This window comes from Rhinichthys klamathensis, unplaced genomic scaffold (genome assembly GCF_029890125.1).
Source record: "Rhinichthys klamathensis goyatoka isolate OS25496 unplaced genomic scaffold, OSU_Roscu_1.1 h1tg000557l_1, whole genome shotgun sequence".
NCBI classification, from domain to species: Eukaryota; Metazoa; Chordata; class Actinopteri; order Cypriniformes; family Leuciscidae; genus Rhinichthys; species Rhinichthys klamathensis.
In genome coordinates, this window is record NW_026607025.1 from 2,525,001 (window position 1) to 2,543,065 (window position 18,065).

General features: G+C 40.0%; 1 protein-coding gene across 1 annotated transcript in view; it reads right to left on the reverse strand.

The window, feature by feature from the left end:
* The window catches only part of plxnb2b (plexin b2b), a 55,114-nt gene that overhangs the window by 3,862 nt on the left and 33,187 nt on the right, over nucleotides 1-18,065 (reverse strand). The window contains exons 19-30 of the mRNA XM_056239217.1: nucleotides 13,496-13,675; nucleotides 11,286-11,422; nucleotides 11,092-11,192; nucleotides 9,787-10,016; nucleotides 9,048-9,229; nucleotides 8,154-8,220; nucleotides 6,583-6,729; nucleotides 6,299-6,455; nucleotides 6,116-6,216; nucleotides 5,130-5,214; nucleotides 4,881-5,032; nucleotides 2,441-2,601 (exon numbers count right to left, since the gene is read on the reverse strand). Of these exons, the coding sequence (XP_056095192.1) occupies nucleotides 2,441-2,601; nucleotides 4,881-5,032; nucleotides 5,130-5,214; nucleotides 6,116-6,216; nucleotides 6,299-6,455; nucleotides 6,583-6,729; nucleotides 8,154-8,220; nucleotides 9,048-9,229; nucleotides 9,787-10,016; nucleotides 11,092-11,192; nucleotides 11,286-11,422; nucleotides 13,496-13,675 (1,700 nt within the window). The remainder of the gene's footprint in view (nucleotides 1-2,440; nucleotides 2,602-4,880; nucleotides 5,033-5,129; nucleotides 5,215-6,115; nucleotides 6,217-6,298; nucleotides 6,456-6,582; nucleotides 6,730-8,153; nucleotides 8,221-9,047; nucleotides 9,230-9,786; nucleotides 10,017-11,091; nucleotides 11,193-11,285; nucleotides 11,423-13,495; nucleotides 13,676-18,065) is intronic.

Below are 18,065 nucleotides of genomic sequence, written 5' to 3' on the forward strand. Positions count from 1 at the left end.
TTAGTGCTGTCAAATTGATTAATCACGATTAATCGCATAAAAGTTTGTAAATATATAATGTGTGTGTGTGTGTATATATATATATATATATATATATATATATGGGTTAGGGTTAGTTAAGTCAATATTTATATGTATTAAATGGGTTTAAATTTTATATACTGTTGTTGTTTATTCTTGCATTGGTTATGCACCTCGGTCCGTATGAAACGAAATTTCCTTCAGCTGTACACATGTATACAGAAGAATGACAATAAAGTTTGACTTGACTTGATATATATATACAGACAGATATATACATATACATACACACACACACACACACACACACACACACACACACACATACTATGTATATTAGTGCTGTCAAATCGATTAATCGCAGAAAAGTTTGTAAATATATAGTGTATGTATGCATGTATATATGTGCATATATATATACATACACACTATATATTTATGAACTTTTAATTGACTGCGATTAATTGACTTGACAGGACTAATATAAATTGTAAAGTCAAGTGAATATTTATATGTATTAAATAAGTTATTATATATATATATATTAGTGCTGTCAAACGATTAAAATATTTAATCGCGATTAATCGCATTAATGTCATAGTTAACTCGCGATTAATCGCACATTTTTATCTATTCTAAATGTCTCTTGATTTCTTTTTGTCCCATTCTTTTTTCTCATTTTAATGCTCTTATCAACATGGGGAACTGGATCGGCTTGCTTTGTGCAAATGTTTTTTTTATTGAAAACAACATTGGCATATACTGTGTTCAATTTCACACTAACATTATCACTTGGAGCAAATAATCTCTCACACAATATAACACTGTCCATCAATAAAAGGGTGAAAGAAATACTGACGAGGTCCTGATATTGACGAGGGGGCGGAGAATTCGCATCAGCTGTGTGTGTGTGTGTGTGCTTAGCCATCAAGTGGTATTTCAGACTGGACGTGCTGCGATGATGATAGCTCAGTTCACAACGACAAAACACACAGATCTCTTTGGTCTTGTCAATGGAACCATTTGGCACCTTTTTAAAAGTAAACTTTCCATTCAGAATCTTATTGGCATCCATTTCGGCGTCTCGCGCTCGTCATCCACTCAAAACGTAACGTTAACCTACTATTTGGCCGGCTCGCAAGCCCAAACAAGTGTGTGAGGCGTGCCTATTGTTTTGTTTCCGGTCTAGCTAGATCCGCTTGCGCTTTCAAAACGTCCTCGCACGACGCAAGCCATTGAAATGAATGGGTTTCATAGCGCAGCGCAGCGCATGCCGCGTCCTGTTGCAAAAGCATGTGAAAAAAAACTACAAAGTTTGCTAGGCCAAAAAGACCGTAAATCAAATATGCTTTAAAATCTTAAATATATTTAAATAAAGTATTTTGCCAACTATTCAGACATATACAAATACAATATCTATATATTTGGATGATCCACCTAGGTGTCACTATGCAGTTGTTTTGAGTTGTTGATTGGTGCTAGTAGGGGGTTGCTTAGTAGTGCGTTGTTATGCAGTTGCTAGGGTGTTCTGAGTCAATGATAAAGTGCTGCTAAGTAGTTGCAAAGGTGTTTAGAGTGTTTTTAGTGCGTTGCTAGGGCTTAGATCCCTCATTCAATGTAAACGCATGGGATCTTTTCACCATTTTATCATCCACCAGGCTACCACTACCACTAAAGTAACAGCGCACCTCTCTTGAACAAACTGTACGAACCGTGAAATCATTCATGTCGAACATGTTTATTAATCACGGTCAGGGGTTTATTTTAAATCTCATACCCTCAGCATGAGAAACAGTGATGCTCTCCTTAGCAAACACTGCTAATTATGTATTTAATCCATTTGATAGTGAGTCTTTCCTGCAATTGGAGCATAAACTCAGTACAGAGCAAATAATTCACTCAATCCGCCCCTCAATACTCGCGCCGTCGGAGCATGAACGCGGACAGACGGCTTTGGAATTTCAAACAGGTTATTAAACAGCTCTGGCTTTTGTTTCCTGAGAGTCGGTTAAAAAAAAAAAAACTCATTCAGATGACTGATTTTGGAATATATATTGGCTAGTTGTATCTCTGTGGAGAATAGCAGAGGGAAAAAAAACAAAAGGTGTATAATAACCGAACAATTAAATTAACCAGGGACGTAATTAAGGTGTTGTTTGGCTGTGAGCGGTTTTATATTTAATAGAATCGCTGGTGAAGCTGCTGGAGTGATGATATTACTCGTCATATTTATTCACATCTCGGCGGCAGCTGTCAATCACGCCGCATCCGCAGCAGCACATCAGGCGGAATAAATGAACGCGCCGCTGACATTAGCATATGCCGCGCGTCTCCAGAGAGAAGCGGCAATCAGAGAGCAGAGACGCCCGCTGTGACTAGCACAACGCAAACACACACACACACACACACACTTTCCCACCTGTTGGTCTTCCAGATGTGTATGGTTTCCTCGTCTACGTTCTCGTGTCTCAGGGCTTGCTCATCCAGGAAGTCAAAAAAGTATTTAACCGCCGGCGGGACGGTGGAGCCAGAACAGAGCACACTGCGAAAGAAATCATCCACGAACTGCTGCAGCGTTCCCTGAAAACACACGCAGGCACAAAAACAAGCTAATTATAGTTCAGTGATTAGAAATAAGTGCTGGAAGTGTGATTTTTTAGAGGATCAAGCATAAAAAGTTTCTACTAACTGACAGATTTCACTGAAATTGCCCGTGGCTCTCTAAAAAGTCAAGATCTAAATTTGATGCCGTGAACCTTGTAAAAGATTGAACATATGTACGAACTTTCTTATTTTTTCTTAATTTAATTTTTTATTGTTTTATAATTATTCCAGAAAGTTTTTGACATTTTAAATTTAAGTACTTTTTATGTACACTGAACAAAATTATAAACGCAACACTTTTGTTTTTGCCCCCATTTTTCATGAGCTGAACTCAAAGATCTAAGACTTTTTCTATGTACACTAAAGGCCTATTTCTCTCAAATATTGTTCACAAATCTGTCTAAATCTGTGTTAGTGAGCACTTCTCCTTTCCCGAGATAAGCCATCCACCTCACAGGTGTGGCATATCAAGATGCTGATTAGACAGCATGATTATTGCACAGGTGTGCCTTAGGCTGGCCAAAATAAAAGGCCACTCTGAAATGTGCAGTTTTTAACACAGAGTTAGACAGATTTGTGAACAATATTTGAGAGAAATAGGCCTTTTGAGAAAAAGTCTTAGATCTTTGAGTTCAGCTCATGAAAAATGGGGGCAAAAACAAAACTGTTGCGTTTATAATTTTGTTCAGTGTACTTTGTATATATGTATAAACCTCCAGAGATATACATTTTGTATATTTGGTGTTTCCATGTCATATAAATGCAAAATTAAATGAATTCAAATAATCAGTACAATTTTAAATATTTTTAATTAAACAAAGAGTTTGAAGATTACTGCAATTATGCTACTCTCAAAAAATATATTTTATATTATATGCCCTCTTTAATATTATATGCACTTAATTATTAAAATTAAATAAAAACATAATTTATGTAAGATATTCTGTATACATTAAAAATGTTTTTAGAAATGTTAAGGCATTTTTAAGTAAATTATTTGAGGTTAGAAAACATTTGAAAATGTATCCAACCTGAGCCCTGAAACATAACAGAGATCTTTAAAAAAAAAGAAAAAAGCAGAGAAACGTCTCATTTATTGGCACATCAGTGTGAATCACTGACAGCCACACATGACTGTTTCCACGCTTTGATCGGCCTGACGGGTGAAGTTTCTCATCTCCACTGCGGTTTGTTCCTGTCGGCACTGACAGCTTTACGTGCCGCTGAATTACTTCTGTACAAGGTGAAAGACGCGTGAAGTAATTAGCCTCTCTAATCGCCCAATTTACGACCAACGGCCTCCGACACAAGGACACGCGACGAACCAATCACACAGAATTAGATGAGTTAAGAGAACATGCGAGCACTCAGAATAGTTCCTGGAGGTTTATGGAGGTTATAATAATTGTATGGCACGTGTCCCACATTAAATACTGCTGTAGAATTGGACTGTTCATCACAAACATTAAATCAAAACTGATTATGAACGGTTTTCATTATCTTCACTGCAAAAATCAATAGATGGCTTTTTTCATTGTTTTCCATTGAAAATATGTATAATACAAGATAAACTTGTCAGAGAATATTTTGAATCAAGTTATTTTTCGTAATGTTTCTTTACAAGTTTTTCTTGTTGTAAGCAAAAATCTTAAAATTTTGATGTAAGAATAATAAACGTAATAATAAACAAATTCTTGATATCTCATGCGATATGGAGGACTATAATCATTAAAAATACAAAATAAATTAAATCAATTAGCAACATATTAATTAAAAACATAAATAAATCACTTTTAAACTGACAAAATAAGTAAAGTTTAAACACAAATTAAACGATTTGAAAAGTAATTTATTTACATTTTTCTTTTGAAATAATTGGTCTTATTTAATTAAAACATTTGTAATTGATTGCTTCATTTTATTTTTAAGTGGCACACTCAGTCCTCCATGCGGAGTTGATTTTAAAGTACATTTTCTATACATTTTATTAATTGTTTAAAAAAAATTGTTAATATTTTTTACCAAAAAATGAGACCAGAAACCTATTTTCTATCGAAGTATACTAAAGCCACGTAGGTGGGATAAAAAATTACTCAATAATATCATAGCCTACATTTCACAATCCAGTCAGATCCCAATGGATAAAATCAAGTCTCGCCCTACATTATTTCCTGAAGTTAAATGTCATTTTTCTTGCTATTTTAAAGTAGAATGAACAGACAGCAGATCCTTCAGTAGCAGGAAGCGCTCAGTACCTTGACGGAGAGCAGTCGGGTGAGATATATCTCAGTGATGGCTTTGGTCATGGATTTATCCTTTATACTGCCTCTCTTAGACTTCATCTCATCCAGCTCGTCAGCCGGTCGCACCAGGTGAAACACTTTATCATCATCCAGCAGGGCGTTTCCTGGGAGTTTGGGTGAAGAGAGTGTATAAGTGACGAACCCATCTGAGCGTGTACTTCAGAGATGTCAGAGGAAGTTAGAAAGTAGACATCAACTCACTCTCTTCATGGTTATCGTGATTCTGGTCGTACGACTGTTGTGTGTGCTGAACCCTGGAGAGGACCACTGTTGCGTTATCACGTACCTAAAACACACACACGTGCACACACAAAAGGAAGCGGCGTCACTTTTAGAAACAACAAAACTCAAGTCTAAAAATTCACCAAATTAACAAAAATTTTACGCATTTGCTTTGTCTAAAACCTAGTATGCATTTTAAATCATCATACTGTAGATGCTTTAAAATATTTTATTTATTATAATTAATTGATTGAAAAAATTATATAAATTGATTACAAATTTTCGTATAAACATTTATAAAATATGTAAAATATACATATATATTTTCCATATTTATTTTATATAAATATATGCATAATATATAAATAAATACTATATTATAAATATAATGCAGCATATCAATATAATATAATATAATATATACATATATAACAGTATGTGTTCACAATATATTTACATAAATTAAGAAAATACATAGTAAATACATTTTGGTTGTATATTCAGTCAAAATTATTTTCATTAAAAAAATACAAATAAATCACTTTTAAACAGACAAATAAATAAGTAAATTTTAAACACAAATTAAATAATTTGAAACAATTTGAAAAAGTAATTTATAATTTATTTTTCTTTTGAAATAATTTGTCGTATTTAATTAATAAATTGGTAACTGATTCCTTTATTTTATTTGTAAGTGGCACACTATATATATTTTTGTAAAATATACTGATTCAGATTGCTTCAAAAAAAAAAAAAAAAAAAATCACATTTATATCATTTAAAAAAAAAAGAATACACATTTTTATAAGGGGCTTGAGAAATGCAGTTTCAGAGGTTTTCTTATTCAGATGACCAGATTATTCATGATGATTTTATATTGAACGAACCTTAACATCATCATTAACAAGCACATCATCACATTTAGGAACATGTCAAATAAAACACAGCATCATGGGCGCGCTCACGTTATAATGCGCCAACGTGTTGATGCGTCTCCACCGGCCCTCCTTCTGTGACGTCACGTCTAGATCCGACAGGGTCTGTCCCGTGGAGCCGGGCCGCCATTCTGTGGAAGACGCCAGAACACACGACGATAAAGATAGTGTCATGCTGAACCTGTGTGTGAGATCACACGCTCACTCGCTCACCCAGGGTGACGCTGTCGACTTTGGGTCTCTGAGAGTGCGGCAGGTTTTTGTAAACCTGCTCGATGATCTTCTCCTTCACCTGAGAGATGGTGTCACAGTTCAACACCTTTACCGGGGTGATGTCAGGCCCCTCGCCCTGAACCAGCACCTGTAGATTCTGGGGTCAAAGAGCAAACAACTCATCCAGAGCCATGCGTATTAGCCATATTAGCTTCAGTTAACCATAACAACACTGTTCAGGGAAGAATGTAAACACTTAAACACTAAAAGACTAAAACACACACCAGCACGATGTACTCCACATCATCTCCGAGAAGGCCCGTGTCGTTCAGTGTGTATTTGGCTTTCTTAACCTGTGCGTCCACCGGCCCCTTTTCAATCTGGTGCTTTATGGCCCTGAAGAGTTTGTACAGCGGTTCTCCGGCCGAGTCCTGAACAAACACAAGCACTTTATCCTAACACCGCCTTATCCTAACTCGGCCTGGAAATCAGCTGTGGCTTTGAAGAATTTACAGTTCAAGTGTGTCACTGACTGAAGTGCTGATTCATGCAGATGAAGAACAGAAGCTGCTTCATTATCATTATTCATCATCACACTCATGCATATCAAAGCTTTACTGAAACATCCCGTGAGCAGGACACATCCAAGCCAAACCGTTTAAGTAATACAACCTGTAAAATAATTCAGATTTTATTTTGCAATAATTTTTCCCCACAATTGTGAGATTATATCTCACAATTCTGACTTTTTTTTCCGTAATTGCGAGTATATCTCACAATTCTGACTTTTTCCTCGCAATTGAAAGTTTATATCTAAAAATCTTGACTTTTTTTCACGCAATTGCGAGTTTATATCTCACATATCTGATTTTTTTTCACGCAATTGCGAGTTCATATCTCACATTTTTTACTTTTTCCCGCAATTGCGAGTTTATATCTCACAATTCTGACTTTCTTTTCGTAATTGCGAGTATATCTCACAATTCTGACTTTTTCCTCGCAATTGCAAGTTTATATCTAAAAATCTTGACTTTTTTTCACGCAATTGCGAGTTTATATCTCACATATCGGTTTTTTTTCGTTATTGCGAGTTTATATCTCACAATTCTGACTTTTTCCTCGCAATTGCAAGTTTATATCTGACAATCTTGACTTTTTTTCACGCAATTGCGAGTTCATATCTCACATTTTTTACTTTTTCCCGCAATTGCGAGTTTATATCTCACAATTCTGACTTTCTTTTCGTAATTGCGAGTATATCTCACAATTCTGACTTTTTCCTCGCAATTGCAAGTTTATATCTGACAATCTTGACTTTTTTTCACACAATTGCGAGTTCCTATCTCACATTTTTAACTTTTTCCCGCAATTGCGAGTTTATATCTCACAATTCTGACTTTTTCGCAGTTGCGAGTTTATATCTCAATTGATTTTCTCACTATTGGGAGTTTATATCTCAAAATTCAGATTTTTTTTCCCGCAATTGTGAAGTTCTATCTCACAATTTGGGACTTTTTTTTTTGCTATTTTGAGTTTATATCTCACAATTGTGACTTTTTTCGCAAATGTCACAATTCAGGACTTTTATGCAATTTTGATTTTATTTCACAATTCTGATTCTCTTTTTTTAGAATTGTGAGATATAAACTCACAATAGCGATTTATAAAGTCAGAATGGCAATATATAAACTTGCAATTACAAGAAAAAAAGTCAGAATTGTGAGATATAAAGTCGTAATTACCTTTTTTACTTTTTTTATTCTGTGGTGGAAACAAGCTTCCATAAAATCCTGATGTATTGTGAAATGAAATATGAGCGAGTCTTTACGAATGTGCGTCCTGTTTGATATTTTACCTTTAGGTACTGATAGAGACAGATGGACATCCAGTTACTCAGCATCCTTTCCACCACAGTCTCAGACCTGCGAAAACACACACACACACACACACACACACACACACACACACACACACACACACACACACACACACACACACACACACACACACACACACACACACACACACACACACACACACACACACACACATTATTTATTATAAAACTGACAGTTCTGGCTCTGAAAACTTGAACGAGTCACATTTGAAGCTGTTTTTCAATCGGATCTGTCAGTTAAACACTTTAATAACACAGCGATTTGCTGAACAGCCTTCAGTCAGGCGAATGAACTAGATTACATGACAGAATAATTGTATTATGATTACTATGAAGAATTACCATAGTTATTTATTGAACACTTATGTGTTTTTATTATGTTGCGGTTGCTGCCTTTTAATGAAAGCAACAAGCCACTTGAGGACATACATTACAGAGATTTTAAGTGGTTTCTGCTTCAACAACACTCCTTAACTGTGGTAAGATCACGATAACCCACGGCCTCGAGTGGCTTACTGCTTTAATGAACACTTGTACACTCATTTGAGTCAATAACAAACAACGATAATTAGCATCAGCACCCAACTATGACAATCAAACAAGCATGTGAACATGGCGCTGGTGAGTGTTGCGCATGTGTCTTTGGGACCGTGAGGTTTGTGTTTATTCTTGCAGAGACAGACTTTTGACTAACATGGCATGTTTTGTGTGATATTTAGTGGCCACCTAATTTAAAACACTTTCATCCGGACTCCCAGAAGTTGCATAAAGCCAGCCAATCAGATTGCGGATTTGAAAAATTCTTGCCATTTTTAAGCAATAAGACATATCTTGGGTCAGACGTCGTCTCACCTGCGGAGCAGCAGTTTAGGATTCTTGCTGTGAACGTAATCCTCCATGAGCCCCAGCAGAAGCGTCCTCATGATGTCTGTGTAATACTCCAGTTTACCGTGAAGCGCTACGGTCAGCAGAGACGCGAAATACACTTTGGCCCTGGCGTTGAAATCCGGACGGCCCTCCAGCGTTCTGATAAACTACACACACACAAATTATGGTTTACAAGCACTAATTAAATAAAATCGACTCTCCTGTATGATTAAAACTGTGGAGCATTCAGATTCACATCTTAACCGAGCGTCTTGTTATACTCTAATGATTATTATGTTTAATGATGTCTGGTTATGTTTGACTTTTGTGTGTCGTGGGTAACCATATAAACACTGGGAACATAATTACAGGCCAGTCTTAAAACACTGACGGTGTGGTTGTTTACGTGTATTCATGTGTGTCATTAGATGTAAAAGTTTAATTGTGTTTGGGCTATGAATATAAAAGACCTTAATGAGAGCGCAGGAGCTGATTGAGTCCTCTGGGGCTCTTTCAGTGTCATTCGGTATAATTGAGCGAATGTCTGCTGGATGTCTATAGGGCTCCATCACTGATACATGTGTTTGTCTGAGAAACCCCTCGACAATTATCGTCAAATATTAATTTACTGACCTTTCCCGCTATTAACTGTTTAAAACGAGCAGGTGAAGAGCTGTAGATGTCTAGAAATGCATCATAATTACAGTGTGTTTGTGTTTCGTACATTGATGAGGAAGGTTTTGCTGTTGAGCAGGTTGGAGAACTGGTTCAGCGCCTGGGTGACCGTAGCCCTGCGGGATTCTGGGATATCCAGTTTGCCCGTGATCATGACGTCATTGGCTCCATCTTTAGAGGGCAGGAAGAAGACGCGGTCCGTGTAGGTCTTGTAGTCCAGGAACGGGATCCGGCCCTCGCTTATGTCGTTAGTGTGGTCCTCCATTTCGATCATCAGATCTGCACAGGAAATGACATGGTCTACGTCAGGATAGCTTCAAAATCGACACTTTAAATCCAGGTCAACTTATTCAATCAGTTCTAAACTCAGAATTAATTTATTTTAATTTGTGTGTCAGAATCACACCACAATCTGAAAGTATTACTCATTCTGGCCAAAATTTGAGGCAGCGTTGCAAATACCATTTATGGATAAATAAATAAATTGCCGAAATGATAGGTAAACAGTTGATAAATATATAAATATAAAAATAAATGAATAGATGAAAGGATAGATAGTTGATTGATACAATTGATAGACAAATTAAATAAACAAATAAGTTGATTTATAGATAAACGGTTGAAAGATATATAACATCAATATAAATAAATAAATAAATAAATAAATAAATAAATGGGAATGGCCAGATAAACAATTGACCAAAATAAATAAATAAATAAAGCGGATGGATAGATAAATAACAGATTAATTGATAAATGAATAAATAGGTGGATGAATAGATAAACAGTTGATAGATAAATAAAAATAATAATAATTAATTAATGTGAATGGCCAGATAAACAACTGATAAATAAAAAAATAGGTGGATGAATCGATAATGGATTAATTGAAAAATAAATAAATGTAAAACAATAGATAAACAATAGATAGGATAATAGACATCAATAGATTAATTAAATAAATAAATAGGTGGATGAATAAATAATTGATTAACTGATTAAAAAATAGTTCAGATAAACAATAAATTATTTAATAAATAAATAAATCAGCTACTCTCTAAATAGCGTACTAGGAATATGGTCATCCAACAACGAACTAGTTAATTAGTGAGGTCAACTAGCTTTAGGTTTTTTTTTTTTATTTACGTTCTGATATTTTTAGCGTGCTTTAGTCACTAAACAGTTTGCAATTCAAAGATGTTACAGAAGCCATACACATGGAGACAGATATCTTCTACATATCTTCAATGACAGACATAATATTCCTGTTGCTGTTTTCTAGTTTAAATCATCTGTTGGCATGCTAAAAACACCCCTGCTGCCATGGTAACGGGATAATGCGTGCATGTGTGACCTGTGAACTCTTTTTTGCAGCGGTCACGAACACTCTCTTCCAGATTCTCCAGCTGATGCTTCACTTTCTCGTACTCTCGTTCTGCCTGCTGGCTCTTCCTCCTACACAGAGATGATCAGATGAATTCATGAATTCATTACATGAAACGTTCATACCTCAAGGGCATTGTGGGAAGAGCAGTTCTCCTTTGTAACCTGTAGCAGACGACGGAGATGGCGATAATCAGCAGCATGGGAACGACCACCGCCGGGATGATGATGGGCAACGGGAGAGTATACCTCCTCTCGTACCGAACAGAGCCGACCATCCACTCGCCATTGCCAAACTTAATCTGAGAGAGAGAGAGAGCGAGAGAGAGACTGTGTTACAGATGGATGGATGGATGAATGAACAGATTAATAGATGGATGGATGAATGAACAGATAAATGGATGGATGGATGGACAGATAAATAGATAGTTGGTTGAATTAACAGATAGATAAATAAATAAATTGGAATTGGATGGATGGAAATAATCAAGCACACCAACAAACTAATAAAATATATACATATATAAACACAAAAAATATACAAAATACAAATAATAATAATATATAAAATAATATATAAACATTTATTTATTTACTTTGTTTAATAACAACTATTTATAAAAAGTAAAGAATATAAAGAAACAGATAAATAGGTGGATATTTATTTATTCATATATAAACAAAATAGATGAAAAAGTGGACACATAGATAATTGATAGATGGACTGATGGATATATAAAAACAAATTATTTTTTAAAATATAAAAAGGATGGATGGATGAATATGTGTCTGGAAGGACGGACGGACGGATGGATGGAAGGAATGATAGACGGATGGATGGATGAATATGTGGCTGGTAGTATGAATGGATGGATGGATAAATGGATGAATATGTGGCTCGAGGGATGGAAAGATTGATGGATGGATGGATGAATATGTGGCTGGAAGGACAGATGGATGATGGATGGATGGAAGGAAGGGCAGATGGATGGATGATGGATGGATGGATGGATGGAATGATAGACGGATGGATGGATGAATATGTGGCTGGAAGGATGAACGGATGGATGGATAAATGGATGAATATGTGGCTCGAGGGATGGAAAGATTGATGGATGGATGGATGAATATGTGGCTGGAAGGACAGATGCATGATGGATGGATGGAAGGAAGGGCAGATGGATGGATGATGGATGGATGGATGGATGGAATGATAGACGGATGGATGGATGAATATGTGGCTGGAAGGATGAATGGATGGATGGATAAATGGATGAATATGTGGCTCGAGGGACGGAAAGATTGATGGATGAATATGTGGCTGGAAGGACAGATGGATGATGGATGGATGGAAGGAAGGGCAGATGGATGGATGATGGATGGAAGGACAGATGGATGGATGAATATGTGGCTGGAGGACAGAAAGATGGATGAATATTTGGCTGGAGGACAGAATGATGGATAGATGGATGAGATGGATGGATGGGAGGACAGATGGATGAATGGGATGGATGGATGGATGGATGAATATTTGGCTGGAAGGACAGATGGATGGATGGAAGGATGGATGAATGGGATGGATGAATGGATAAATATGTGGCTGGAAGGACAGATGGATGGATGGAAGGATGGATGAATGGGATGGATGGATGGATGAATATGTGGCTGGAAGGACAGATGGATGGATGGAAGGATGGATGAATGGGATGGATGGATGGATGAATATGTGGCTGGAAGGACAGATGGATGGATGGAAGGATGGATGAATGGATGAATGGGATGGATGAATGGATGAATATGTGGCTGGAAGGACAGATGGATGAGTGGGATGGATGGATGAATACGTGGCTGGAAGGACAGATGGATGGATGGATGGATGGATGGGTGGATGACAGATGGATGGAAGGATGGATGGATGGATGAATATGTGGCTGGAAGGACAGATGGATGGATGGATGGATGGATGGATGATAGATGGATGGATGAATATGTGGCTGGAAGATGGATGATGGATAGATGGAAGGAAGGGGAGATGGATGGATGATGGATGGATGGATGGAAGGACAGATGGATGGATGAATATGTGGCTGGAGGACAGAAGGTTGGATGGATATGTGGCTGGAGGACAGAATGAAGGTTTGATGGATGGGATGGATGGATGGGAGGACAGAAGGATGAATGGGATGGATAGATGGATGGATGAATATGTGGCTGGAAGGATAGATGGATGGATGGATGGATGGATGATAGATGGATGGATGATAGATGGATGGATGGAAGGATGGATGGATGAATATGTGGCTGGAGGACAGAAGGATGGATGGAAGGACAGAAGGATTGATATATGGATCCATGTATGTATATTGTTCTCTCACCAGCAGGTCCAGCGGGTCAGAGCCAGTGTCTCTCCTCAGTCTCTTGGATCGAGCTCTGGGTGCAGTGGAGGGCGGGTCCAGGAATAGTTTATCCTCCTGTAGTGTGTTGACGTTACACTGAACATCCCCCACAAACGCCTGCGCCTCCCTCGCCGTCATCGCGCTGGAAAACCCCCGACCCTGAGACACACCAAACACACGTTTACAAGCGTGAAAACCCCGACCCTGAGACACTCCAAACACACGTTTACAAGCGTGAAAAACCCGACCCTGAGACACACCAAACACGTTTACAAGCGCGAAAAACCCCGACCCTGAGACACACCAAACACACGTTTACAAGCGCGAAAAACCCTGACCCTGAGACACACCAAACACACGTTTACAAGCGTGAGAACCCTGACCCTGAGACACTCCAAACACACGTTTACAAGCTTGAAAAACCCCGACCCTGAGACACACCAAACACACGTTTACAAGCGTGAAAAACCCTGACCCTGAGACACTCCAAACACGTTTACAAGTGTGAAAAACCCGACTCTGAGACACACCAAACACACGTTTACAAGCTTGAAAAACCCCGCCCCTGAGACACACCAAACACACGTTTACAAGCTTGAAAAACCCCGACCCTGAGACACACCAAACACGTTTACAAGTGTGAAAAACCCCGACCCTGAGACACTCCAAACACACTTTTACAAGCTTGAAAACCCCCGACCCTGAGACACACCAAACACACGTTTACAAGCGTGAAAAACCCCGACCCTGAGACACACCAAACACACGTTTACAAGCTTGAAAAACCCCGACCCTGAGACACACCAAACACACGTTTACAAGCGTGAAAAACCCCGACCCTGAGACACTCCAAACACACGTTTACAAGCGTGAAAACCCCGACCCTGAGACACACCAAACACACGTTTACAAGCGTGAAAACCCCGACCCTGAGACACACCAAACACACGTTTACAAGCGCGAAAAACCCTGACCCTGAGACACACCAAACACACGTTTACAAGCGTGAAAAACCCCGACCCTGAGACACACCAAACACGTTTACAAGCGCGAAAAACCCTGACCCTGAGACACCAAACACACGTTTACATGCGCGAAAAACCCTGACCCTGAGACACACCAAACACACGTTTACAAGCGTGAAAAACCCCGACCCTGAGACACACCAAACACACGTTTACAAGCGTGAAAAACCCCGACCCTGAGACACACCAAACACACGTTTACAAGCTTGAAAAACCCCGACCCTGAGACACACCAAACACACGTTTACAAGCGTGAAAAACCCTGACCCTGAGACACACCAAACACACGTTTACAAGCGTGAAAACCCCGACCCTGAGACACACCAAACACACGTTTACAAGCGTGAGAACCCTGACCCTGAGACACTCCAAACACACGTTTACAAGCGTGAAAAACCCCGACCCTGAGACACTCCAAACACGTTTACAAGCGTGAAAAACCCCGACCCTGAGACACTCCAAACACACGTTTACAAGCGTGAAAACCCCGACCCTGAGACACTCCAAACACACGTTTACAAGCGAGAAAAACCCCGACCCTGAGACACTCCAAACACACGTTTACAAGCGTGAAATACCCGACCCTGAGACACACCAAACACACGTTTACAAGCGTGAAAACCCCGACCCTGAGACACTCCAAACACGTTTACAAGCGTGAAAAACCCCGACCCTGAGACACTCCAAACACACGTTTACAAGCGTGAAAACCCCGACCCTGAGACACTCCAAACACACATTTACAAGCGTGAAAAACCCCGACCCTGAGACACTCCAAACACACGTTTACAAGCGTGAAAACCCCGACCCTGAGACACTCCAAACACACATTTACAAGCGTGAAAAACCCCGACCCTGAGACACTCCAAACACACGTTTACAAGCGCGAAAAACCCTGACCCTGAGACACACCAAACACACGTTTACAAGCGTGAAAAACCCGACCCTGAGACACACCAAACACGTTTACAAGTCTGAAAAACCCCGACCCTGAGACACACCAAACACACGTTTACAAGCGTGAAAAACCCCGACCCTGAGACACTCCAAACACACGTTTACAAGCGTGAAAACCCCGCCCCTGAGACACACCAAACACACGTTTACAAGCGCGAAAAACCCTGACCCTGAGACACACCAAACACACGTTTACAAGCGTGAAAAACCCCGACCCTGAGACACACCAAACACACGTTTACAAGCGCGAAAAACCCTGACCCTGAGACACTCCAAACACACGTTTACAAGCGTGAAAACCCCGACCCTGAGACACACCAAACACACGTTTACAAGCGCGAAAAACCCTGACCCTGAGACACACGTTTACAAGCGTGAAAAACCCCGACCCTGAGACACACCAAACACACGTTTACAAGCGCGAAAAACCCTGACCCTGAGACACTCCAAACACACGTTTACAAGCGTGAAAACCCCGACCCTGAGACACACCAAACACACGTTGACAAGCGCGAAAAACCCTGACCCTGAGACACACCAAACACACGTTTACAAGCGTGAAAAACCCCGACCCTGAGACACACCAAACACGTTTACAAGTCTGAAAACCCCCGACCCTGAGACACACCAAACACACGTTTACAAGCGTGAAAAACCCCGACCCTAAGACACTCCAAACACGTTTACAAGCGTGAAAAACCCCGACCCTAAGACACTCCAAACACGTTTACAAGCGTGAAAAACCCCGCCCCTGAGACACTCCAAAAACTCGTTTACAAGTGTGAAAAACCCCGACCCTGAGACACTCCAAACACGTTTACAAGCGTGAAAAACCCCGACCCTGAGACACTCCAAAAACACGTTTACAAGTGTGAAAAACCCCGACCCTGAGTCACACCAAACACACGTTTACAAGCGTGAAAAACCCCGACCCTGAGACACTCCAAAAACACGTTTACAAGTGTGAAAAACCCCGACCCTGAGTCACACCAAACACACGTTTACAAGCGTGAAAAACCCCGACCCTGAGTCACACCAAACACACATTTACAAGCGTGAAAACCCCGACCCTGAGACACTCCAAACACGTTTACAAGCGTGAAAAACCCCGACCCTGAGACACACCAAACACACGTTTACAAGCGTGTAAAACCCCGACACTCCAAACACACGTTTACAAGTGTGAAAAACCCTGACCCTGAGACACTCCAAACACACGTTTACAAGCCCGAAAAACCCTGACCCTGAGACACACCAAACACACGTTTACAAGTGTGAAAAACCCTGACCCTGAGTCACACCAAACACACGTTTACATGTGTGAAAAACCCCGACCCTGAGACACTCCAAACACGTTTACAAGCGTGAAAAACCCCGACCCTGAGACACACCAAACACACGTTTACAAGCGTGTAAAACCCCGACACTCCAAACACACGTTTACAAGCGTGAAAAACCCTGACCCTGAGACACACCATACACACGTTTACAAGCGTGTAAAACCCCGACACTCCAAACACACGTTTACAAGTGTGAAAAACCCTGACCCTGAGACACACCAAACACACGTTTACAAGTGTGAAAAACCCCGACCCTGAGACACTCCAAACACGTTTACAAGCGTGAAAAACCCTGACCCTGAGACACACCAAACACACGTTTACAATCATGAAAAACCCCGACCCTGAGACACTCCAAAAACACATTTACAAGCGTGAAAAACCCCGACCCTGAGACACTCCAAACACACGTTTACAAGCGTGAAAAACCCTGACCCTGAGACACCAAACACACGTTTACAAGCGTGTAAAACCCCGACACTCCAAACACACGTTTACAAGCGTGTAAAACGAATCGGTTACCTAACGTAACCTCGGTTCTCTCTAGAAGAGGGAACGAGTATTGCGTAAGCTAGCTTACGCTGCAGGAAAGATTCATCTTTGCTGAGATATTGAAGCCAAAAAATTATTTCATAATTTGTATCCATTGACAACGCAGTTCCTCTGCGGCAGACCTAGAGCAGGCTAGCTAGCAGCTCATTGGTTCGCTCAGAGAGAACTGCTTAAGCCTATGGGAGAGCGGGGCTGAACCCGCTTCCAATGAGAGGCGCCCGCACGCTCATTGCGTCATGGCCCGCCAGAATGGGCGTGGCTATTGTGTATATAACAGTCTCTCCCAGGCTTATATGTTGATTTATTTCAGCGTGAAGCGAAACGCTAGTAGCGCAAGCACGGCCGGGAACGCAATACTCGTTCCCTCTTCTAGAGAGAACCGAGGTTACGTTAGGTAACCGATTCGTTCTCTTACGAGAGGTTCTCTCGTATTGCGTAAGCTAGCTTACGCTGCGGGAACACCTGGTCAACGCCGTGCGCGCTATGAATCCACTCATGAATCCCAGGGTGAAACCGGGGGATTTTTAACGTGGAGTGAATGTATTATGAGGCCGGCAGAGCGGGCACATGAAGTGTATACATAAGCATGTATGATGAAGTGTATAAGCATTTAAGGAGAGCACAAGGGGCGAACCGGTTGTGTGAGGGACTCCCAGTAATGCAGCTTCTTAGGGA